The sequence below is a fragment of the Eumetopias jubatus genome, unplaced genomic scaffold, assembly GCF_037043125.1.
Source record: "Eumetopias jubatus isolate StellerSeaLion01/CBP00866 unplaced genomic scaffold, mEumJub1_p1.0 scaffold_13, whole genome shotgun sequence".
Lineage (NCBI taxonomy): Eukaryota > Metazoa > Chordata > Mammalia > Carnivora > Otariidae > Eumetopias > Eumetopias jubatus.
Window position 1 is genome coordinate 98,455,016 of NW_028274819.1, and position 22,663 is coordinate 98,477,678.

Below are 22,663 nucleotides of genomic sequence, written 5' to 3' on the forward strand. Positions count from 1 at the left end.
TTAGGGATAAGGAGAGAAGCGACCCTCCAGGACCTTGCTCTTTTAAGCTTTGTACTTGGCACATTCCACCTGTCTGTGAGCTCCATGTTTCCCAGTTACCTGGGCAACATTCGGTCTCCAGAAACCCAACCGTGCAGTTCCCAGTTCTGCCCTCGGAGGAAGTTTGTCACCCTGGATTGGATCCCAGAACCCAGGCTCCTCCTTGGGCTCCCAGCTGGTTGGGCCTTTTCTCTGCCCCTCCCCATGAGTGGGTCCTCCCCACAGGGAGACACAACAGAGGCCAGAGAGGATCCCACAGGTAGGAAGAGGCAGGGTAAGGATGATGGGAAGAGGGAAGGGACAAGTACTGAGATGTATTTTCTCCAAAAGAGGATTGAGAGGAATGATTTCTGCCCATAGAACCTGACTGGTAGAAAGAAACAGCTCCACCCTCCCCACACCCCAGCCTTGCCTAAGGTTCCAAGGAGACCAAGAATGGAAGCTTCTGGAAAGTAGAAGAGACAGACTTGGAGACTAGAACTCTAACTCTCCTGGGACTCCTGGTTCAATCTAGGGGTCGGGAAAGGAGCCCCATGCCCCGGGCATAAATGTGAGTCCTCTCCCTCCCCAGGACAGCAAGGAGATGCCACCCAAGACCAAAGAAAAAGGGAAGAAAACTGGGGCACAGAAAAAGAAAGAGGATGCGGGTTCTGGTGAGTCAGGGCGGCTGGAGGTGAGTGCCTCCTGCTTCTCCATGCTCTGGCCTGGAGACCAAGTAGAGGCGCTCCAGAGAGAATGTAGCCCTCTGCATGACAAGATGGAGCTTTCATGACCCACCCCCCGCCCAGGTTCCAGGGAGCTGGGAAATTGGGGAAATCAGCATGCACCCAACTCCATGATGCCCTTCTGGCTCTGTGCCTTCCTTAATATAGTCATCACCCATATTCCAAGTATCTCCTCTGTGCTGGGCAGCCGGGACCCAGGGGTGAACTCAGTAGATTGCCATCAGAGATCCCTCATTTAGAGGCCCTCGGAACTGCAGGAAGAAAGTCCAGGGTGTGGGCTGAGGATGGGGAGACGTGGGGAAGGCTGAGATCATGACAAGCTGAGGCTTTGCCAACTTGCCAGGGCAGATGTGGAGGCTAAGTCCACGCACAGGCGGACAGTGCTGGAGAAGGAGCTGCTCCAAGACCACTTAGGTAAGAAGGGTTGGAAGCTCTGGGACGACAGAGGTGGGGCAAGGCGGCATTTTGCATCCTGGAGGCTTGGACAGTTGGAGCTGTGGCAGGAGGCTGAGCTGACCTCTCCTCCGTCCCCTGGTGGAGAAAGGAAAGGGTGCGTGAGGATAGCTATTTTTTATAAGCAGAACGTGGAGCTTCTCCTTCCTAGAAATGAAGAGCTCATGGGATTCTAGGGGAAAAACCATCCAACCAACCCAGAGAGAGAATGAGAGGCTGGGGATCTGCCACCAGGTTCCCAGAGGTGGGCAGAGTCTATCCAGCCCACAGGGCCTGATTCAGTGGGATCCCCAGCCAGGTGTGAGCATTGCTCTGGGACTTTTCACAGCTCTTCGGAGGGATGAGGCCCGCCGGGCCAAAGCTTCTGAAGAGCAGCTGAGGCAGAGACTGCAAGTGCTGGAGGCTGAGTTGGAGGAGGCCCGAAGTGAGGGGAAGGCCATCTATGCAGGTGTGTGGTTGGTCAGGCATGTGGGCAGGAGACAGGGGCCTGGAAGAGGACAATCAGGAGGGCCAGAGGATGCAAGGAAGGGAACCGAGGAGGACTTCCATCTGCCCCGCCTAGCCCCAACGTTCCTGGCTCAGCATCAATCAGGCAGGGGCCTAAAGGAACCCAAGGAAAGACTCCTGGATCCCGGGCAGGAACCTTCCAGGATGCCCGATGCCACGTGCTTTGTGGATTACCTCCTGCAATGTGGATTACAAAAAATTACATGGCTTTTGTCTCATTTGTGCCTTGGGAGTGAGTGAGGAGAAGAGCTAGAATCCAGGTCCTGAGCTGGAACGGGGGAAGGGGTGTGGTTTCCTAGCTCTTCCCCAGGTGTTCAGGCTCTGTCAGCTTCTCACAAGAACTGAGAAGGTCTCTGTGCTCCTGTCCCATTGGGACAAGCAGGCCCTTCCCCACCCACAACTTCCCTTCATTTCTCCACTACTCCATCCATACCCGGTCCCTGGTCACCCTCTGCCCCCACCACAGAGATGAGCCGTCAGTGCCGGGCCCTGCAGAAGGAAATGGAGATCCACAGCAGGAAGCTGGAGGAAGAAGTGACAGGCCTTCGGGAGCAGCTGGGTAGGCTTCCCCAACCCCCCCCAAGCCCTTTCTCTTCAAGTGCACTGACAAGGTCCAGCCTGCAGGGGTGGACTGAAGATGGTCCTTCTCTAGAAGACTGCAGTCTAGGCTCTTGGACCATTTTCCCCACTGACTGTCCCACCATGGAGGACTGGAGCAGAGGGCTCAAGATGGCAAAAATCTCTACGTTGTAACTAAAGCAGACCTGAGTCTCTCACCCCATCTCCCTCTCTCGATGGTCTCTCCAAATCCAGATCTTTCGCCCCACCCCTGCCACGGTCTGTCGTGAGCGAAATATATTCCCTCCTAGCTGATTTTTACAATGAAACTAAGGAAAGATATTTGACTTATTTACTTTCGTATCTTCAATGCCAAGTGCATGCCAAGTCCTGCATAATTATTGCTAACTAAAGGAATGAACCTTGCAGATAAGCAAAAATGTAAAGAACAGGAAGTTTTTCCTTTCTCTCTTGGTTAAGGGATAGAGTTGAACTATCTTAGCATGGCACATAAGATCTTTCACAATTGTGGTCTCAAAGTTTTCTTTTTTTTTTAAGATTTTATTTATTTATTTATTTGAGAGAGAGAGAAACAGCATGAGAAGGGAGAGGGTCAGAGGGAGAAGCAGGCTCCCCGTCGAGCCAGGAGCCCAATGTGGGACTCCATCCCGGGACTCCGGGATCATGACCCGAGCCAACAGAGCTGCCCAACCAACTGAGCCACCCAGGCGCCCAGTCTCAAAGTTTTCTTAACCTAACATAGCCTCAGTTTCTTTCTTTTTTTTTTTTACTAGGTGCCACGCCCAACGTGGGGCTTGAATTCATGAGCCTGAGATCAAGGGTCTCAGGCTCTACCAACTAAGTCAGCGTCCCTAAAATAGCCTCAGTTTAGCTACAGATACCCAAGAATTGCTTATCTGCCAGGCAGACCCTGAATTCCTTTCCTAATCCTTGCCTTATCTCAAATTTAAACTCAATCAGCATTTATGGAACACCTCCTGTAAATACTAGGTATTTTCCCATACATTCTCACATTTCACTCACGGTAAGCCTATAAGTTTTGTATCAGTCTGTCTTTAAAGATGAAGGAACTGAGTCTCAGAGAGAGGCATGTCCGAGGTTACACAAGGAGTAAGTGACAACCAGACTTTGGACCCACATCCCTGTCCCAAGCCCATTACTTTCTCTGTACCTTAATGGGGTACGTCAGCGCTTTATACGGACTGTGGGAAAACTGATGATCCTGGGGGGAGTCTGGGATGATCCCATTCAAGTTCTGCTTTTTAGATGCCTTTGGAGACTCTGTTTACAGGTAGAGCATCACTATGCAGTCCCCTTCATCCTTCCGCCTTGCCCTGCAGAGACGTGCCAGAGGGAGGCCGAGGCTGCACGGCAAGAGGCTGAGCGGGCCCTCGGAGAGCGGGACCAGACCCTGGCTAAGCTTCGGGCCCATGTGGCACACATGGAGGCCAAGTATGAGGAAATCTTACATGTAAGCCCCACCGTTGGAAGCCCAACCACCCTAGTACCTAGCACTCCCCCAGCCCCCAGACCCCAACTAGTTCATTGCTATCATTGTCATCAATGACAGACCAGGGGAAGGAGAAGCAGCATCCCCACAGGAAACCCTGCTCTGTCTTGAGGGCAGACAGCCAGGGGAATACAACCATGCCTACTTACTAAGAGTAAGAACTTGAAGAAGACACCAGCGAGGAAAGCTTACAGACAGGCCTGGGGCACCCCTCATTCTACCCTCTCCCTTCCTGGGGCCTGAAGCTTGGTGTCTGCAGGGCAGCCTGGACCAACTCTTGGCCAAGCTGAGAGCTGTCAAGCCTCAGTGGGACGGGGCTGTGCTGAGACTTCACGCCAAGTACAAGGAGCAGCTCCACCAGTTTGGACTCAACCCCCTGGATTTTTGAAGCTGTAAGCCGCTAGTCTCTGGGGCCCTCAGAGGCTCCAGCAATAAAGCTGTCTTGATGTAGAACTCAACAGAACTGTGGTCTGTGGCTTTTTGGCAGATATGAGTGTCTCCTTTTGGGGGCATGTTGGTTCTGGGCTGACCCATTACCCTGAAGACCGAAGGAGAGGAGATAAATTTGACAAACTCTCAATTCCTCTCTTAGAGAAACTGGGCCACATGCCTTGAGTCTGGGGCTCTTCTGGTCCCTTCAAATCACCATCTCCTATCCCCCTCCCCCCCACCAACAGAGGCAGCCTGATTTGTGGGGGCCAAGGCCATTTCTATAATAGACCAATAGTGACCAGGCACCAGCCCCCACAATCCTGAGGTGCTTGCAGAGGGAAGGTGTAACTGGTCTCCAAATTCTTGCAATATATGTGAGAGTCCAGGAGTCACGCCTAGGGCAAGTTCCATCTGGAACAATCCTAGCCAGCCCCACAGCCCACCTCTAAAGGGAAAACTCTGTGTTCCTCCTCTATTTTATGGCAACACTCCCAGTACTACTTCACTTCCAGTCACATGTGTGTGGATGTGTGTGTGGAGGGGTTCCCCCACCAAGCAATTCTCTAACAGCTCTGTGGACACCAGCTGGGTATCTTACAATTTAACTCAATTCTGGCGCTACTGATGTGAAGAGAGCATCCGATCCCACAGGCCACGGGCTCAGTCCCACAAGACTATCCCCACTTCAAGCGCCAGTGTCAAGTCCAGCTTGTCACCTGTGCTTCTGACCCACTGGCCCAGAAACAAAGGTTCCCACGACCCCCTCCTCGGGTTCCATCATTTGCTAGAGTGACTCACGAAACTCAGAGAGACTGTTTACTCACTAGTTTACCAGTTTATTACGAAGGACACAACTCAGGAGGAGCCAGATGGCAAGTATGCTGTGGGCAAGGCATGAGCACAGAAGCTCCATGCTCTCTTCGGGGGCGCCACCCTCACAGCACCTCCACGCAATTAGCAACCGGGAAACTCTCAGAACTTCATCCTTTTGGTTTTTCATGGAGGCTTCACTATGGAGGCATGATCAATGACACAATTGGTCGTTGGTGAGTGATTCAACCTCCAGCACCTCTCCCCTCCCAGGAGGTCCAGCGTGGGGGGGTGGGGGGGGCTGAAAGTTCCAACCCTCTAATCACATGGTTGGTTCCCCTGGCAACCAGTCCCCCATCCTTAGGTGCTTTCCAAAAGTCACTTCCTTAACAAAGTTAGGTGTGGTTGAAAGGGGCTTGTTATGAATAAAAGAAGACATCTTTATCACTTTCACTACTTAGGAAATTCCAAGGGTTTTAGGAGCTCTGTGCCGGGAAAGAGTATAATTTATTATAAATCACAAAATCACACCACTCATCCATGGGAACACAACTCCCAAAGCTCCCGTAGGACTTCCTCTGGAACCAGAGGGCAAACCTCCCCCTAGTGGGCCTGCCTAAGGCCTCTGGCCACACCTTCTTCTGGGAGGTGGGCCCCAGGGAAGGGAGGGAGACCCTGGGCAATCCTGTGATTGGAGGTGCCCAGAATCCTAGAGCTGTCCCTTCTGGCTTAAAAGAGAGCTTCTCAGCTCCTACCATTGCCAGCCGGAGAGTGAAGACAGGAAGGCCACTGGGCAGATCTGTGCCCAGTAGGAGAGGACTATAGCAGCTCTGACGCTGGAGCCCAGTCCTGAGCAGAGAGAGAAGAGAGAAGGTCATTCAAGGATGCTAAGAGTTCCTTTTCCCGGCCCCCACTTGCACTGCAATGCCCAGGAATGGCAGCTAATTCCATGGGTCCCTCTGTCCCCACCTACCATGGCCTAGCGTCCCAACCCGCGTGCCCCACACTGCTTCACCCTGTAGCCTTCCTCGCTGACTCTCTCTATCCTTCTCTGGCTGCTGATGGCCCATCTGTCTCTTCTTCCTCACCTCTCCAAACCTGGGGGGGTTGCAGGCTTCCGAGCCTGGGCAAGACCTCGCTGCCAGCTTCAGGTGGAGGGGTGGCTCAGCCTCGGCCAGCTGCTGAAGCTTTTCCAGGTCATTCTCTCCACTCATGGGATACCCGTTCACCTCCAGAATCACATCTCCCATTTGCAGCCCTGCCCGGGCCGCTGAACCTCCTACGGTCACCTGGTGGCGAAGAGAGGGGTGACAAAACACGGGATACCATGGAAAAGTTGCTGGACCTTCTAAGACCTTGGGCGGGAAGCAGATGAAGGCTCATCAGGAGGCAAATGGTTGGAAAGATCCAAGGTCCATGGGGCATAAGTCACCTGGGAGATGAAGATGCGAGGCTCACTGGCCACACAGCTAAGTCGGAAGCCATAGGCACCGCCAGGCCCAGGGTACAGGGAGCACTGGTGGGAGCCGCCCAGGACAGGAGGCATGGTTGTTCCTTCATCTGGTAGGTCCTTGGTTTCAACCAGAGAGGCCGAGCAGGTTTCCTGGGGAGAGGCAGGAGCCTCCGCATTCTCCAAGAAGAGAAGTGGGGACAAGCGAACCTGGAAGGAGGCAGACAGAACGGACCTGTAGCTTCTCCCTCCACGTGAGCCCTGCTCCACCCCTGCCCGCACTCCAGCCCCGCCCCTCACTCGCACCATGCTGAAGAAGCGGTCAGCCTTAGGGTCGACAACAGTGAGGGAGACACAGGAGCCCTGCGCCCGGATCCTGGACACCGTCTCCTCATGGCCCAGCCCCTCCACACTTTCCCCAGCCACAGCCACCAGCCGGTCCCCGGCCTGCAACCCGGCTTTCTCAGCTGGTAGTCCTGGGTCCACCTCCCACAGGAACTGTCCTGGGACATAAACATCCTCATCGCTCCTCCCCCAACGAACTCCAGCACCAGCCCAGGCCACCGTGGGCACCCGGAGGGACTGAGCCTGGGGGGGACGCCGGAGGAAGAGGAGGAGGCTCAGGGCTGGGGTCTTCTGTGTACCCCATGTGTGCCCGCCCCCAAGACACACCTTCCCGACCCATCTCTGGGGCTCCTACTCACCAGGGCGACCGTCAAGACCTTTCTTCTCACGAAGCAGGAACCCAAAGCCCTGGGGCCCTTTCTGTAGGTGCAGACAGCGGGGCCTGGTGGGCAGGGCCCAGCCCTCTGCCAGGGGCGCAGCCAGGGGCATTCCCAGCTGGCGACACTGTTCCTCCACCTCTGGCCCTGCCACCAGCAGGGTCACTTGCTCTCCACTCTGCCAAAGCTGTGGGGACCCAGCGGGGCATCAGCATCAAGCACCTGGGTAGGGAAGGCAGGGGCAGGCCCTCCTCACAGCCCCAGGAAGGAGGCAGCAAGGGTCGGGGAGAGCAGAGCCTAGGACCAACTGTAAAGGGCAGGATGGCCTGAGGTACAAGGTCAAATTCGGAGATGAGGTGCGTGGGGGACGAATCGGCTGCCTGAGGCAAGGCCCCGGGGCCCTGGTGCATGAGGATGAACAGGGAAACTTACAGCCATACCTTTCTGCTGAGTTGGCTGTAAGTGAAGTTCTCCACGCTGACCCCGTTCACTTCTAGCAGCCGGGCCCCCGGGGGCACCCCTGCCCGCTCTGCTGCTCCTCCAGGACTCAGCACCAGCCAGAAAGGACCCTGACGGCCTGGAAGCCAAAAAAAGCAAGTTTCGGTCCACTGGCTGCCCAGAACAGGGCGGAGATCCACCTCCTGGCCTCCGCCCCCCAAGCCTCTAAGCTCACTGTAGGTGACACTGAAGCCAAAGCCACCGTCATCTTTCACTACGTGGCATAGTCGGGGCCGGACCCGCGGGCCGAGAGGAGGACAGAGGGGGGCACTGTTGCCCTGCTGAGCTTGAGCCACGTCATGCACGTGCTGCGCCAAGACCGTCAGCAGCACCCGAGGACCGCTAGCCCGGATGCAGCGAACCACCTGAACAGAGGGCGTGGGGGATGAGGTCGGGGCCACCTCCTCTTGCCAACTCCCAGTCCCTGGAACCTCCATTTTTCACCCCGGGAGCCAGGGTGAATGGCTCCTTCTGTACGCCTTCACCCAACCATTCCCACCTGGACAGCCCTAGATCCTGGGAGGTGAGGGAGGCTGAGGCTTGGGTGCTGCCCCCATATATCCAGGGAGGTGACCGACTGACTTCTCTCTCCCTGAGGTGCTATGGAACGTCCTTCTATTCCACAGGGAGGCCCCCAGCCCAACCTCACCACAGCATAGTCTTCACATTCCACGACATGGTCATTCACCCCCAGGATCCGGTCCCCTTCCCGAAGACCCTGGTGCTGGGCAGAGGTGCCTGGCTCCACCCTGCACACCACAGGCCCGGCCCTGCCCAGCTCCTGCTGCAGGTGGAAGCCAAAACTCCTGCCTTCCTCTTTGCTCAGCAGACAGAAACGCGGCCGCTGCAGGCTCCAGAGATCTAGAGGGGGAGGTGGGCAACAGAAGAGGGGGAGGGGAGGGGACAAGGCCCACATACAAGTCACCCTGGCCTGGCCAACGACCCTGCCCTGGTGATAGGACACCGGGCAGGCTTCTACCCAGTTAGGTGTTGGGCAGTGAGGCCAAATACCACGTGGGCAGAGGGGCTTGGACAAAAGAAAACAGCCAACCCCCTCCTACCTCCGCATAGTTACTCCCCACCAAGGCTATTATCAGAGGGAGGCAGAGTGCAGTGGTTACCAAGGAGATGGGAGGCCGTGAGGAGCTGTGGTATCTCTGGGGAAAGGGAACGGTTGCCCAGGGCCAGGGGGTTACCAGAGGGGTTGTAGTCTTCAGCCAGAGAGAGGACAGGATTATCAATGCCCCACTTTGGGTTAAACTCAAACTTCCTGCAAGGAGGCGAGGGATGCAGGTAGGAGCAAGCTGACATCTGGACTCTGGTCCCAGCCTCTCCCTGAGATGCTAATGGCAGCTGAAGAGCCTCCCCACCTTGGATTCCCTCCGCCCCTTGCCCCAACCCTTCCCAGCGCGGCACTTACCGAGTTATCGTTAACGAGGCTGGGTCCCGAAGATCTGCTATGTAAAGAAGGGAGGAGGGGAGGAGGGGTGCATTCTCTCCCTACCCCAACTCCTCTTCCACGTCATTAACTAAAAGGACTTAGGAGAACCCCCACTCTCAGGGTTTGCCCCTCCATTCTGCTCCAAAAGGACCTTCCCTTCTCCTCCTAGTCCCTGGCACAGAAATCTGAGCATATCAAGACAGGGCGTGGACCAGGAAGACAGACTTATCCACTCACCTCTTCTCTCCTAACTTGGGTCTCTTTGCCTCGGGGCTCCAAGCCTCAACAACAAGTACACCCTGGTCCCCAAAGCCTCCGCCTTCCACCCTGCCCTCTCCCTGCCCTAAAGCCCCCACTGGAGGGTTTCTCTGGGCCACCTACCTGTAGTTGCCTCCATAGTTGGACCAGCGACCCGGCGCTCAGGGTAGGGACAAGGTTCATCAAAACCAGCTGACCCTCCCACCTAGCCCGCCACGTCCCGCCTCCTTAAAGACACTGCCTTAGAAGTCATGGGGTAATGGTTAACGGGAGGACAGTCTTATCCTCTGGGGAAGTACGCGTGTTCCTCCTGCCCCCATTCCTGGGCCCCGGAGTTCCTCCAGAGACCCCGCTGCTGTCCGGGCTTCTGCTCTGGGCAGACAAAGGCAGATCACCTGCTGGTCCCTGTAATTCCAAGCCTGGGATAAGTATGTTGGAAAAGATGATAGGAGTCCTATGGCCCAGCATGGCCTCCGCCCACCCCTCAGGATCTTATTCATGCCCCCCCCCCCACCTCGGCCCTCACTGCCTCTGAACCCAGTGCCCGAGAACCACCTGCAACAGAAAGTGGTCAATAGTTTACCAGAATGACCAAAAACAGTACCCTTTCTTATTTGAAAGCACCAGGCAAGGAGGAGGCCACAGTAGGTGAAGACATAGCTTTTAATGGAAGCAGGGCAGTGCACATGGCCCTCAGAGCCACCGAGCCCAGGTACGGTGGTGAGGAAGGGGACGTGAGGGGGAGGAGAAGGCACCGAAGCGAGAGGAAAGTGGCTGCGGGCATCCTCAGTGTCCTCTGGAGAGCAGCAAGGCAGAAGGCGCAGGCCCGCGGACACAGCCGGATGGCGCACCTTTGGCAAAGGCGACTTAAGAAGTGCGCCCCCTGGTGGCACAATCAGAAGCTCCCGAGAGGAGAGAGGCCAGGTTGGTGGCGCCGCAGGGCAAGTGGCCACCAAAATGCCACCTGAAGGAGTCTTTCTCAGTCTTCCTCGCAGAACGGAGAGGAGGCCTGCTTCATGACCCTGGAAATTCCAGACTTGGGAGCCATGGATGGACATGGGACACCTGAGAACCCATTCCTTTACCTCCAGCCCCAGAGGGATCTTTCTGGAAGCAGTAGTGCAAACCAGGAGGCCACAGAGGGAAGGATCGTGGGGCCAGGGGTCACACAGCTAGGTGGCTGCTGCCCCTGCTTCAGCTTCCCGGGCCTCCCAGCTGCTCCAGGAGGGCCCTGACCTCACCCTCCACTCGCAGCAGCTGGGCCTTGCGCCAGGGATTAAGGGTGGCCCCTCGGCTGTCTTCCAGATCACGAAGCAGAAGGTCAAGGTGGCGCCGGACGCGGCCCCGATCCCAGCTGTTGAGGTTCCGCTGGACTTCACTAAGGATCACCGACCAGTACTCGGACACCGCTGTCCCCTCCGTCAGCGACACCACAACCCGAGCACCCCCTTTAGCAGTGCTGCCCAAGTCCCGCAGGGCCTGGCGGCCCTCTGAGCTCAGCTCATTGAAGTAGAGGCTAGGAGGAGAGAGAAGAGAAGAGGCCACTCAGCAGAGCTCTGAGAGAGAGGGCAGAGGGTGCTGGCCGGAGAGGGGAATTCTCGTAACTCATCCCCCGGCTACGCAATGTGATGGGGCAAGCGTCTGCAGTGAGCCAGAGACGGAGGGTGGGGGTCAACAGGAGGCAGCGATGACACCTGAATTCAGCAGGACCAGGGACAGTAAGAACGGGGCCACCAGGACCCTAAGAGAAACACGGTAGTAGGGGACCCGGGCAGGGTAAGGGCCAATCACAGAGGGATGGGTTGATTCAGAAGCTGGTCCACGAAGATCCTCAAGAAGGCAAGGATAGAGGACAGGCCCTACGGCAGGAAAAAAAGTGGTGGAGACAGAGAGGGAGAGCCGGAGGGCTGGGAACAGCTTCTGGCCAGGATGGGACAGTGGGCCCAGGGGCCAGACTTACTGCAGCAGCTCCAGGGAAGGGTGGTCCCGGGCAGCTTGGGCCAGGGCCAGGGCCGCCGTGTCGCCAGCACCATTGTAGGCCACATTCAGCTCCTGCAGCTGTTGATTACGGTCCAGCTGGGCAGCCAGCAGCTGCAGGCCCTCGTCCCCAAGGCCCGTGTGCAGCAGGGACAGATGCGTCAGTGAGCTGTTTCCCACCAGCCCCTCCACCAGCAGGGCCACACCAGCCGCCGTCAGCGGGTTGTTGGACAGCCTACAGCCACAAACACCCCGAGGCTATGAGGGACTGTGGCAGGTGCCCCTGCAGTAGGCGTCAGGACTTGGACCCAAAGGACACACAGCCTGGGGTGAAGGCGAGCCCATAAAGAAACGCGGGCCGGGAGAAGAGGAGGAAGAAGCAGGGTGCAACCTGTGCACTGCAGGGGAGGGAGAGCAGGGTGGGAGCCGGCTTCTCCTCCTCCCTTGACTCCCCTCTCTTCATCGTTACGATTTCTCCTCTTCCTGCTTTTCTTACCTCCCCCCCCAGATGCCCCTGCCCCGGGGCCCTCCCCCCTCCTCATTCACCTCCCCTTCCTCCAACCAGGCTTCTGGGTTCCTAGTAAATCGGTCAGCACTTTGGAAGCATCTACTGAGCGCCCAGCATTAGGGTCATCCTTGCGAGGCCACAGGGAACATCCTGGGAGGGCATCCTTGGCACTGTTACCAGGCAACCGGCCTGGGTATTATCCCCCCTCCCCCACCACGCTGGTTTTAGCCACTTGAGAGGCTTTCTGAGCACCTATTCCTGGTGGCATCGTTCCTTTACGCTGCTGCTTGTATTGGACCTGGGGAGAGCGGGGCAGGCTGGGGTCTAGGCTCCCACCCCCTTTACCAGAGTATAGGTGGGCCAGCGCCAGGTGTGAGCTCACCCTTGACTTCAGCCTGCCACCAGGATGGCCAGAACCTCCCTCCAGGCCCCCCCGACCAAAACACTCACCGCAGGGTGGTCATCTGGCACTGGTCATGCAGCAGCAGGTCCCGGAGGACCCTGCAGGCTTCGGGGCCCAGGCTGTTGAGTTGCAAGCTGGAACAGCAGGTGGCCGGAGGGAAGGGGAAAAGCAAGGCAGGAGCTCAGCATGGAGCCTGTCCACCCACTGTGCCCTCCCTCCCATTGCTCATCACCTCCACACACACCAGACTTCTTCATCCCATCCCCTCCTCCCTCCTCCCCACCTTTGGTCTCCCTAGCACCTTCTCTTCCCGCCCCTTCACCCCCAACCCTTTCCAGTCTTCAGGCCTGTTGCCTGAAGACGGGTCCTCACCCCAGCTTCCGGGCACGCAGGAAGACAGGCATGAGTGTGTGCAGCCCAGCAGGGTCCAGCTGACATGAGGCCAAGTTCACCTCGTCCAGGGCATGCCTTCCGCTGCCCAGGACGGCCGCCACCACTGTGCCCTTGAGGGGCGTCATGCGCACACCCGCCAGGTTGAGCTGGCGCAGGGAGCTGAGCACCTCGGCGGAGAAGTGCTGATTCTGGAACTCGTAGTGGAAGAAGAGGTGGTCAAGGAGCTCGGACGGGGGCAGTACCTGCCGGCCCAGCTTGCCCAGCTTCTTCTTGATGGCCTGGGCGTTCTCCAGGGCATCCAGGGTCTTGATGGGGCAGCCTAGCTGAGCCAGCACGGCCCGGTTGTGCGAAGAGAGGAGTCCCCCCATGAACATGGGGAAGAGCTCAAAGACCTCATCCTCGGGAGGCTCGTCCGGGTGCCGCCGCGGGCCCTCCACGCCCAGGATACTGGCACCCATCTGGTCCAGGACGTCGTCATTGTAGTAATCCTCCTCTCGGAACATCTCCAGCACCATGGCCCGGGCCACCGCCTCGCGGCTCTTACCCACCATGCGCCCAAACACTCGCGGCACCACCTGGGAGAACGCACAGGGAAGGTGCTGCAGCCTCGCATGTGGCCGCTTAGCTTTTGAAACTCAGCCAAAGGCGCACTCTGCCTGCCCGCTCCGGCCTCGCCGTCCATCCCAAACCCGCAGCACCCTTTGATCATACTACTCCCCCCGCCACAGCACCTGCCATGGCTCCCCAGTGCGCATGTGGAATAGAAAATGTGTCATGATTTGGCCCCAATTTGACCTTTCCAGACTCACCTCTCGACACTTGTGCCATACACACGGGCCCTTAGGAAATTCTTTTTCCCAAACACCCCTTACATTTGCAAGCCCAGTGGTGGGAAGGAATTAGCATCTGCTGTGCATTTTGTTTGGTACCAGGCTAGGGGCCACGAAGACATCCCCATCCTCCACAACACGGGGGTCATCCCAGCAACGAGGACTGACGTCGCTCCTGTTCCTTCGAGGCCCTGCAGGATCTGGCCCCTGCTAGTCGTGCGGCCTCCAACTACAGACCTCTCACACTCACGCACTCTGCTTCTGTGCTTTTGCTTCATTATTAGGATTTTTTTTTTTTTACAGTACCCCAGTTCTCTTCCTTCAAAGCTGTACTCTCTTCCTGGGGTGCTGCCCCCCTTCCCCAGTTCCTCTCCTGGCTGATCCTTAAGGGATCAGATTAAATGTCCTTCCTGCAGAGAGGTTTTCCCTATTCACTCCCCCCAAACCAGCTCCCCCACTTACATACTTTCAAAGCACCTGGAACTTCGCTTTCTAGGCACTTACCACAACTTTAAATTACATGGTTATGGTGACCTGTTTGTGTTCTTACTGGAGGGCCAGAAAGGGCAGAAACCGGGGTTCTGTTCATTTGTTCTTCCTCAGAATCTAACACAGTGCCTAGCACACAGCAGGTGCTGGAGAAATTAATGTTTGGACGGATTTGGGACATCGGCACCCAGCCTCGTGTTGTGGCCGAAAGGCAAGAAGGAGCCCAGACCTCTGGCAAGGAGTTACGAGGCTATTTTGTGGCAGCTTCTCTAATGACTGGTTTTGTTTTTTTCACTTTTTTATAGGTGAGGTTCCTGCCATGGAGTTTCAAGTGCTTCTCTCTCAACAGTCACCTGGTGACCAAGATGAGGAAATGTCACCCAGGGAAGCTGAGTCAACAGGCTGAAGAAACAGATGGGACTAGTCCTCTGCTAGGCAAGCTCCCTCCCAGGGGGCTCAGAGTTGTGGTGCTAACCATAGGGTGAACCCTGTCAGGAGACCACAGCCTCTCACTGTAATCCAGAGCAGGCAAGCCCATCCTCAAAGAGGTGGGCTGGCCTCAGCAATGGCCATTACCCCCCTGTCTGAGGCAATGGTGGGAGAAGGGGCAGGCTGCCTCATCCTGTTTTTCATGTTTAACAAACATTTAAATAGAACTTACTATGTGCCAGGTCCTGAGGATGAATACGTTTAATCCTCATATTAGGCCCATGATAGAGACTGTATTATCCTCATTTAACAGATAAGGACTTGGAGGCACAGAGAGGTTAAGTAATTTGTCCAAGATCACACAGCTAGTAAGTGGCAGCACCTGGATTTGAACCCACGTAGCTGGATTACTGAATCCCTGTTCCTAACCCCTATTCTTTGCTGCCTACACGAAGGAAAACCTGTTAAAATTTTGCCAGCACTGACCGGGGCTCTGCCTCCTCAAGACGAGTTACCAAAACATTCCTAGAGAGGACCAGGGTTCCCTACCTAGCAAGGCACCGAAGCTTAAGAGAAATATTCATAATACATCAGTAAAGTTTGGCAGAGAGAGCACAGTGTTCGGAATCACACAACCTGGACTCATCCCAGCTCTTCCAATATATGAGTGACCTTGGGTGAATTACTTAGCCCCTGTGAGCCTCAGTTTCTTTATCTAAAAAAGAATCATAATAATATTTCATTTACGAGGCACCTGATAGACATCACCAGAGGGTGGATCCTTCCTCCCCTCAAAAACCTAGCACATCCGCCCTGCTCATCACACAGTCCTCAGGCCTGTAATTGGAATTCTGGAACAGGCCTGCACTATCCTAAGTCAATTACCAATGCCATTTATCCTCCTGGTATAAATGAATAAAACGGCATCTGCTTGATAAACTTGTCTCTGTTGATTTCGTTAGGATGAGTCATCATTCCCAGAGTCTAACCACCTCTGGGGGAACAGAGACAGTGGAGTTTCTGGGCCCGCAAAGCAGAGGACAGACCCTGGACTGTAGCGACTCCCGCCTCCCACCAACAAAGACAAGGAGATGCAAAACGACAATCGTCATTAGGGTCACAGGACTGTGATTAAAGGACCTGTGCCCTTCCATCCCCCTCCCAGTCTTCAAGGCTTGCGCAGCCTGTGGTTTCTCTCTCCCCCTCCCTTGTGTCTCGATCCCATGGAAAGCCAGACTGCCCAAACCTGAAACCAGAGTCAAGAAGAGGATTCATGGCTATGCGGGAAGTAGCAGTTGCCTCCCGGGAGAGGAGCAAGTGGTGAAGGGGGGGGGGGAGGGGTTTGTGCTGAGAGCCTAGGGTGCTGGGGCTGTTACCTTGAGCAGGTTGAAGAGCAGAGGCAGGGCTCGCAGGGGCAGAAGCTTGGCCACGATGCCCAGGACCACACTGACGTCCTCCCCGACTCGGCCCACGAGCTCGGCCACCTCCTTGCCCACCCGCTGCAGGGTCGTCTTATGCAAACCCAGCACGATGTAGAGGGCGGCCAGGTACTCCTGCATGGCAGGCACAGTGAACACAAAGGTGCCCCGGTGCCCTGGTTCCACGCACGGGGCCAGGAAAAACCGCAGGGCATCCCGGCGGAAAACATGCAGCAGCTGGAACTCTTCTTCCGTCTTGAGGCCAGCTTCCAGGCAGCCGCGGACGTCCTCTTCGGAGAAGTAGGTCTTGCGGGAGGACACCCCCTCGTAGGCCAACTTGCCCATGGTTCGGGCTGCATAGGCCATGAGGGACAACTTGGAGGGGTCGGTGCTGTCCAGCATCTCCCCACTGAAGTTGAGGCGCAGGAAGCTGGTGTAAATGCTCGTGAGGGTCTGCCCGGGTGGCGTGGGGGCATGCAGGAAGTGCAAGGTGGCACACACAAGCCAGCAGTAGGAGGGCAGGAAGCAGGCGGCGGCGATCTGGTGGTGCCCCTCCAGGTTGCGGGAGAGCATCTGCACCAGGCTGTCACGCTGAGCTGGCGTGGCTGAGATACCCGCACCCCCGGCTCCGTTCCCGCAGTCCGGCTGGTTGAGGCGAAGCTGGAAATAGAGCTTCTGCAGGTTGGTATCGGAAAAGCCACAGATCTCGCCATAGCGGCCCACGTACTTGCTGGGGATTCGGCCGACGGCAGAGGGCCGGGTAGTCACCAGAATGCTGGCCTGGGGAGCACATGGTTGAGGGTTAAGAAGGACCTTCGCGTCCTGATTGCCTCACTCCCCAGAGAGCCCCTGAAGACTGAGCGTCCGAGGATGAGCACCATAATTCTAACTATGCCCGAGCCCCGGCTGTGACCCAGGGCCCTGCGCCAGGTGCTTCCTGGGCAGGATCTCATTTGATCGGGATAGCTCTAGGAGAGAAGGAAACAGAGCTTGGGCAAAGTGAGGGACTCGCTCAAAGACACACAGCCGGGACGTGGAGGGGCAGGTCTGAATAGCGGAGAGCCTGTGCTCCCACCCCAATAAACACGTGGGCTTGGGACACCAGCGTCCTTAGGGGACGAGTTAGGGGCAGCAGCGGCGGGGTGGGAGGCCGCTCACCTCGGGCAGCATGTACTTGCGCAGCAGGTTGACAATGATGGCAGCTGGTGCCTCTGGCTCCTCGGGGTCACTGCAAAGCCCTGTTCCCGCTAACCGGAAGTCGAGGTTGAGCCGCTCCAAGCCGTGGAGCACAAAGAGCAGGCGGGACCCAGCAGCAGCCATCAGAGGAAGGATCTCCTTCAGGGACGTGTAGCGCTGAGCCACAAGCTGGCACAAGGAGGCTGGGGCAGAGCCCAGGGAGGACAGGTCCTCGCAGGAGAAGGGGATGAGCAGCTCGAAGGCTGGCAACCGCCCATAACACCAGTCCAGGACCATCTTGCGCACAAGCGTGCTCTTCCCCGTGCCCACCGTCCCGTACAGCACGACTGTCTGCACCCGGCGCCCACAGGCATCTGGGTCAAAGAGCTGAGACAGGGCCAGTGGGGGGAGCCTGGCCAGGGGTTGCTGGTGCTCCAGGGCCAGCTGCGCCGATGGGCGAAGCAGCTCATCCGGGGTGCTCTCGCGGATCACAGGGTCTACGTGGACTGTGTCCAGTGCAAAAGTCGGGCCGAACTGGCGCTCTTCTCTGGGCAACCGGCTGAACCACTCGGCCAGATTCCGGCGGTGACACTGGACAGCTTCTGGATGAGAAGGCAAGGGGAATGGGTCAAGGAAAGGGGCTGCAAGATGCAGGAGCTTAGGGCTGGCCAGGGCGGTGGTAGGGTCAGGCCACAGAGCAAGATGCAGCACCAGGACACAGAGACCCAGAACCGTGCTATGTATATAGGACTCTCTCAGACAACAGACTGTCCAAAAAGTTTGGAACCCCCATGGCGGAAAGGGGCGAGCCATGAGACAAGTGCAGCCAAGACTGGGTTGAATGGCTTTGTGGGTGTCTGTGCACAATCTCCACTTGCTGTTAGAGCCGGTTTGCTGAGGGAAGGGATGATGTATCCCTCCCAGTGCTTTATATATGGTAAGTGCGGTGAGTGTGCACAGCAAACGTGTTGCAGGAAGGGAGACATGGACAGGTGGACAATGGGCGATGGGGGTAGGGTTTGCCCACTGATGGATGATGGCGGTGGATCCTCTACACCTCCTCCTTCCTGCCTGCTTCTCCCTCCAGACCCAACTCCCCACCTCCCACTCCCCCACCACTGGGATCCCAGCCAGCCCCTGCCCCGCCAGGCCGACTGAGCAGTCAGTCCCTTTACCCGATGCAGAGATGCCCTGGAACAACTTTCCATGGCTTCTTGATGGAGGACCACTGCCCGCTGAGCTTCCACGGTGACGTACAAAGGCCCTGAGAGCAAGGATGAGCTGGGGCTTGGCTCCTGGGCTCAGCCTCTGGACAGGCTCAGAGCCCAGGCCTGTCTGAATTGCTGGACTTCTAGCTCTCTGAGATCTAGGCCTGACCCCGGACACCCAAGTCGAGAGCCTTGTCTGACTCTCACACTCTTCCCAGGGACTGAGGTCTCGTCCCCTGGAACTCAGGCTGGCCACTGCCAGGCTCCACCCACTTCCCCCACAGATCCTCCCCCTCTGGCTGCCCTCTTCACCTGTCCTGTAGATAAAGTAAACCAACTTCGTCTGAGGCCTGGTAGCTGACTCTGTACCCTCCTCACTCCCAGAAAACCAACGTCACCCGGCGGGGGGGGGGGGGTAGGCGGTCAAGCCCTCTCCAAGTCCTGACCCTTCCCAGGTTACTCTGCTGTGCCCAGATGTGTTCTAAGGCATGACCCCGAGGCCTCACCTAGAGAGCCCAATGGGAAGCTTCCCTTTAAGGGGCCAACTCCAGTGGATCAGGAAGGGGATTCGTTCATCTACAGAGAGAAAGGTGAAGAAAGAAATAACATCCAGATCCCATCCACATTTCCCCACCAACACACAGACTTCGTGTCTACATCAAATCCCCCAGTATTTGTTCTCATCGCATCACGTACTGCTCTTTGTGGCAGCTACTATGCACTTTTACATCTCATTGTGTGATTATTTGATTAACATTCATTTCTGCCCCACCCCCCTCCATGAGAGCAGGGATCACATCTGTTTTTGTTTATAATCACATACTTAGAACTTAGCACAAGGTCTGGTACATAGCACACAATAAATATTTGTTGAATGCAAAATGAGATCAGACGAGTGATCCTAGACTTCATGTAGCTACAGGGACCCTTGAAGATCATCTAGCTTGACTCCCTTCGTTTAGGATGGGAAAAAGGGAACCTCAGGGAGGTGAGGTGACTTGCCCAAGGCCAACAGCACATGAATCACAGAGCCAGAGCTAGAACACCTGGTGTCTGGATCCCTGCTCTCTTGGAGACACCATCTGGACTCTGAAGAGGAGAGGTAGAGACAGAAACCCCTGCTTCCAGCTCACCTGCTGACTGGAGCGCTCCTCCCAGGCCAGAGCCCCAAGAGGCCCTGGGCAAATGGCGGCCCCACCTCATGGTAGGGAAGAAGGTGAGAGCCCAGGGCACTTAGTACACCACCTTCTATCCTGTTCCCCTGCAAGAAGACCTGTGTAAAGGGACCACACACACACACACACACACACACACACACACACACACACCCCATCCCACCCCTACCTCCCTGTGCAGGCTACAGAAAGGCCTTCCTCCTTGGGGAGCATCAGCCCTTCCTTAATGTCAGCAGTGCCAACGCCCTGGCTGGCCTTCGGATTGACTCCTTCTCCTATATCCCGCACTCGACAGATGCCATGTTATCTCCTACCCCCTCCGCCTCTCCCCCTGAGCCTCCATGGCTGCCTTTCTCCGGGGTCCCAGCCCTAGTGCACTGCTGCTCTATTTAGGTGTCCTTTTTTTGCTTGGCTGCCAGCAAGCCCAGACAAGTCCTGTGTTCATTTTCAATGGCTTTTCTGAAAGTATATTTTCAAGGAACAATTATCCACTCTCCTCTGTTTCCCCCCCCCAGCTATCAGGTCCTGTTAGCTGAGTTTTAATGATTTTATCATCTTATCTTCTCTGTGACTTTTATGTCAGCTGCCTCTGAGGTTGGCATAAATAATAAATAAGCAAAAGAATGACCTTCCTATGACATTCCCATATGGCCACCTTGCCTGTGCTTTAAGCTTCACCCATATGCTCCTTACCCCCCTCCCCTTTTAGTTACTTTACTGCCGATCCTCCCAATCACACATTTATACCAGGAGCCTGACCTCCTGGTCTTCAGATCTTCTCCCCTCCATCATACAGTTGAAACAGTCCTACTGATTCCTTCTCCCAGGGCTTTGCCAGCCTGGTCCTACCCCATGGTCCCTATGCCCCTCCTGTGCTACCTCAGACCCTCTTTGTGGGCTTCTGGCGACCCTCCTTCTCCTTCCCAGCCAATGAGGTCAGTCTCACCCCACCCCATTCCAACCCCTCATCCCAGCCACCAATCACCTCCCTAAAATCCTAGGTTACCTGTAGGGTCCAAAACCCTGGCCCGCCCACACAAGCTATTTTTTGGAGTTTGCCCCCAACCTGTACCTCATTTGCCAGGCTCCCCAAATTCATGGCCACACTTTCCTGACTTTGTTCATACACTTTCTTGGGCTCGGAATGGTCTTACTCCCCTATCAGAATGCTACACAATCTTTTAGGACCCTGCTCAAAGGCCCCCTCTTCCGGGAAGTCTCTCCTGATGCCCCTTACATGGAGCGTGCTGCTGTTTGGCACGTGGCTCCTTAAGGGGAGGACAGGCTCTGGGAAGATCCGCTGCCCTGAGCCCACGCGCCAAGCACGGTCAACCAGTGGAGGGGCTGGGGCTCGGAGCAGAGGTCCCAGGGGCTGGAGAAGGGTGAAGAGAGGGCCCTGGGAAGCTGAGGAAGCTCAGGAAAACCAGTTCAGTGGGATCAAACCGGCTCCAGGGCCACTGCCTCAAGATGGGACCCGCGGAGCCGGTGGGGTGGTGGTGAGGGTAATTTCCAAAGATCACCCCAGCTCTGCGGGCCAGAGAGGAAAGGAGGGGGCGCCGCAGGAAGGGTGCAGGGGCTGTGCTCCCACGGGTCCAGAGCTCCCCACCCCCGCCCCCGACACACACGCACGAACTGGGTCCCAAACAGCTCTCCCCGTTCCGGTTGGCTTCGGAGCCCAAGGGGGTTGGCGGCCGGCATGCCCACCGCTCAGCGCACCCGCTCGGTCCTCCGGGTCGGGGGACGAACTCCCCGCAGCACGCGCGCCCCGAACAGCGGTCCGGTCGGGGGCGAGGGGCGCCGGAGCCGGTTGGGCCTTCACCCGCGGCTGCCGGCGTCTCTCGCTTCCTCCCAGAGGCCCCGGCTCGGCGCGTCTCGCCCGCCCCGCCTGCCTGCGCGGAGCCCGGCCCCCCCCTGGCAGCCGGCCCCGGCGGCGAGCAGCGGGGAGGACGGCCCGGGCGCTGGCGGCCCGCGGAGGAAGGGGACGGCGACCGGAGCCGGGATCCGCGGCGAGCAGGTCCGGGGCGGGGACTTCCAGGGCGGTTCCCCCCCCGCCCCCTCCCCCGAGTCGCGCCCGCCCTCGGTGGCCGCGGCCCTGCATCTTCGCCGGCCCCGCCGCGCCGAGCGCCCTCTGCAGGTGGCCGCGCGCCAGTGCCAGCCGGTCACCTCCCCTCCCGGGCGGGGCTCGCTGTTCGGCCCACTGTGCAGACCGAGGCGTGGGGGGATGTGGCGCCCGGGGATGACCTCACTTGCGTGGGATGACCTAATGAGGAGGTGGCAGGGCGGGAACCAGAAGTCCGGGGACTGGGTCTTCCTACCTCGCCCCTCGGCCGCTCCTGAAGCACCTACCCGTCCCCAGGGCATTCTTCCCACTGTGCCTCTTCACCTGCTCAGCCTACCTCCTGGCAGAGATCTGAGTCAAGGCCTTGTTGGGTCCTCCCTCTGTACCTGGCGCTCTTCAGACCCCAGACCTCTGTGTGTCTTCTGGTCACTCTGACCAAGAAAGGAGCAAGAATGAGGGCTGAGAGACAGCTCCCACGCCAACCTGCTCTTCTTGTCTAGCACCCTGTCCTGGCCTAGCCCTGGGGCTTCCTGGTCCCCAAAGTCCTCATCCTCAGCCCCCTGCTTCCACACAGGGCACACCCAGGGCTCACGTCACCCATGGAACAGCCACCCACCGCCCACAGCCAGGGCACACCCCACATGCAAATGTAGGTGTGCAGTGTGCACTGAACAGAGGTGTGCAATGGGGAAGCCATAGAGAGGCACCTCGGGGCAGGGCTGGGAAGAGGGCTTTGTGATCTCTACTCTCCATCCAGACTGAAGACAGAGTTGATATTTCATTTCTACTTGACTGCGTGTTCATTCACTGAGTTCGTACTGAGCAGCCAGAACAAGGCAGGCAGGGACCAGACCGTAGCTTCCCTCCAGGTGGCCCGGGTGATGGTCCTTCAGAGGCTGACGGAAGCCTTTGGAAAGGTTGGGAGAGGAAGTTACTGACTCTGGCAGAGGAGGGGACATTGAATTGGATCTTAAACAAGTCTGGCAAGGGGGCGCCTGGGTGGCTCATTCCGTTAAGTGTCTACCTTCAGCTCAGGTCACGATCCCAGTACTGGGATCGAGTCCTGCGATGGGGTCCCTGCTCCTTGGGGAATCTGCTTCTCTGCCTGCCCCTCCCCCACTCTCAATCTCTCTCTCTCTCTCTCTCTCTCTCTCTCTCAAATAATAAATAAAAT

The 22,663-nt window shown here is 57.2% G+C and overlaps 3 protein-coding genes across 5 annotated transcripts; 1 reads left to right on the top strand and 2 right to left on the bottom strand.

The window, feature by feature from the left end:
- Positions 1-622: 622 nt before the first annotated feature.
- Positions 623-4,201, top strand: DRC12 (dynein regulatory complex subunit 12 homolog). The gene is made up of 6 exons (XM_028105736.2): positions 623-692; positions 1,113-1,178; positions 1,546-1,665; positions 2,191-2,283; positions 3,644-3,774; positions 4,073-4,201. Exons 1-6 carry the CDS (start codon positions 623-625, stop codon positions 4,199-4,201), a joined length of 609 nt encoding a protein of 202 aa, XP_027961537.1.
- Positions 4,202-5,060: 859 nt separating this feature from the next.
- Positions 5,061-9,126, bottom strand: NHERF4 (NHERF family PDZ scaffold protein 4). The gene is made up of 9 exons (XM_028105898.2): positions 8,922-9,126; positions 8,375-8,586; positions 7,901-8,090; positions 7,668-7,804; positions 7,210-7,414; positions 6,812-7,008; positions 6,488-6,715; positions 6,144-6,344; positions 5,061-5,904 (listed from the first exon to the last, which is right to left on the bottom strand). Exons 1-9 carry the CDS (start codon positions 9,034-9,036, stop codon positions 5,875-5,877), a joined length of 1,515 nt encoding a protein of 504 aa, XP_027961699.2. The 5' UTR covers positions 9,037-9,126; the 3' UTR covers positions 5,061-5,874.
- A 21-nt stretch (positions 9,127-9,147) lies between these two features.
- Positions 9,148-21,379, bottom strand: NLRX1 (NLR family member X1). 3 transcript variants are annotated; one of them, XR_015766606.1, is made up of 11 exons: positions 21,147-21,379; positions 19,389-19,516; positions 18,762-18,831; positions 18,223-18,311; positions 17,030-17,649; positions 15,830-16,651; positions 12,685-13,280; positions 12,360-12,446; positions 11,385-11,636; positions 10,276-10,940; positions 9,148-9,829 (listed from the first exon to the last, which is right to left on the bottom strand). XR_015766606.1 is itself a non-coding variant. In XM_028105895.2 (10 exons), exons 2-10 carry the CDS (start codon positions 19,456-19,458, stop codon positions 10,619-10,621), a joined length of 2,928 nt encoding a protein of 975 aa, XP_027961696.1. In that variant the 5' UTR covers positions 19,459-19,516; positions 21,147-21,379; the 3' UTR covers positions 10,069-10,618. The 3 variants fall into 3 exon arrangements, 2 of the variants coding, with proteins under 2 accessions (XP_027961696.1, XP_027961697.1); XM_028105895.2 differs by lacking the exon at positions 9,148-9,829 and having other exon boundaries at positions 10,069-10,940; XM_028105896.2 differs by lacking the exon at positions 9,148-9,829 and having other exon boundaries at positions 10,069-10,940; positions 21,135-21,379.
- Between the last annotated feature and the right edge of the window lie 1,284 nt (positions 21,380-22,663).

Coding starts and splice junctions, on each gene's coding strand:
- NHERF4 (XM_028105898.2), bottom strand. CDS start 9,036: ATGTCAGCTTGCTCCTACCTGCATCCCTCGCCTCCTTGCAGGAAGTTT. Junction 7,415..7,667: donor ACAGCCAACTCAGCAGAAAG/GTATGGCTGTAA, acceptor GGGTCCCCACAG/CTTTGGCAGAGTGGAGAGCA. Junction 6,716..6,811: donor CTGACCGCTTCTTCAGCATG/GTGCGAGTGAGG, acceptor GCCTCCTTCCAG/GTTCGCTTGTCCCCACTTCT.
- DRC12 (XM_028105736.2), top strand. CDS start 623: ATGCCACCCAAGACCAAAGAAAAAGGGAAGAAAACTGGGGCACAGAAA. Junction 1,666..2,190: donor GGGGAAGGCCATCTATGCAG/GTGTGTGGTTGG, acceptor CCCCCACCACAG/AGATGAGCCGTCAGTGCCGG. Junction 2,284..3,643: donor AGGCCTTCGGGAGCAGCTGG/GTAGGCTTCCCC, acceptor CTTGCCCTGCAG/AGACGTGCCAGAGGGAGGCC.
- NLRX1 (XM_028105895.2), bottom strand. CDS start 19,458: ATGAGGTGGGGCCGCCATTTGCCCAGGGCCTCTTGGGGCTCTGGCCTG. Junction 18,832..19,388: donor AGGAGCGCTCCAGTCAGCAG/GTGAGCTGGAAG, acceptor TTCTCTCTGTAG/ATGAACGAATCCCCTTCCTG. Junction 13,281..15,829: donor TGCTCTTCAACCTGCTCAAG/GTAACAGCCCCA, acceptor GCGTTCTCCCAG/GTGGTGCCGCGAGTGTTTGG.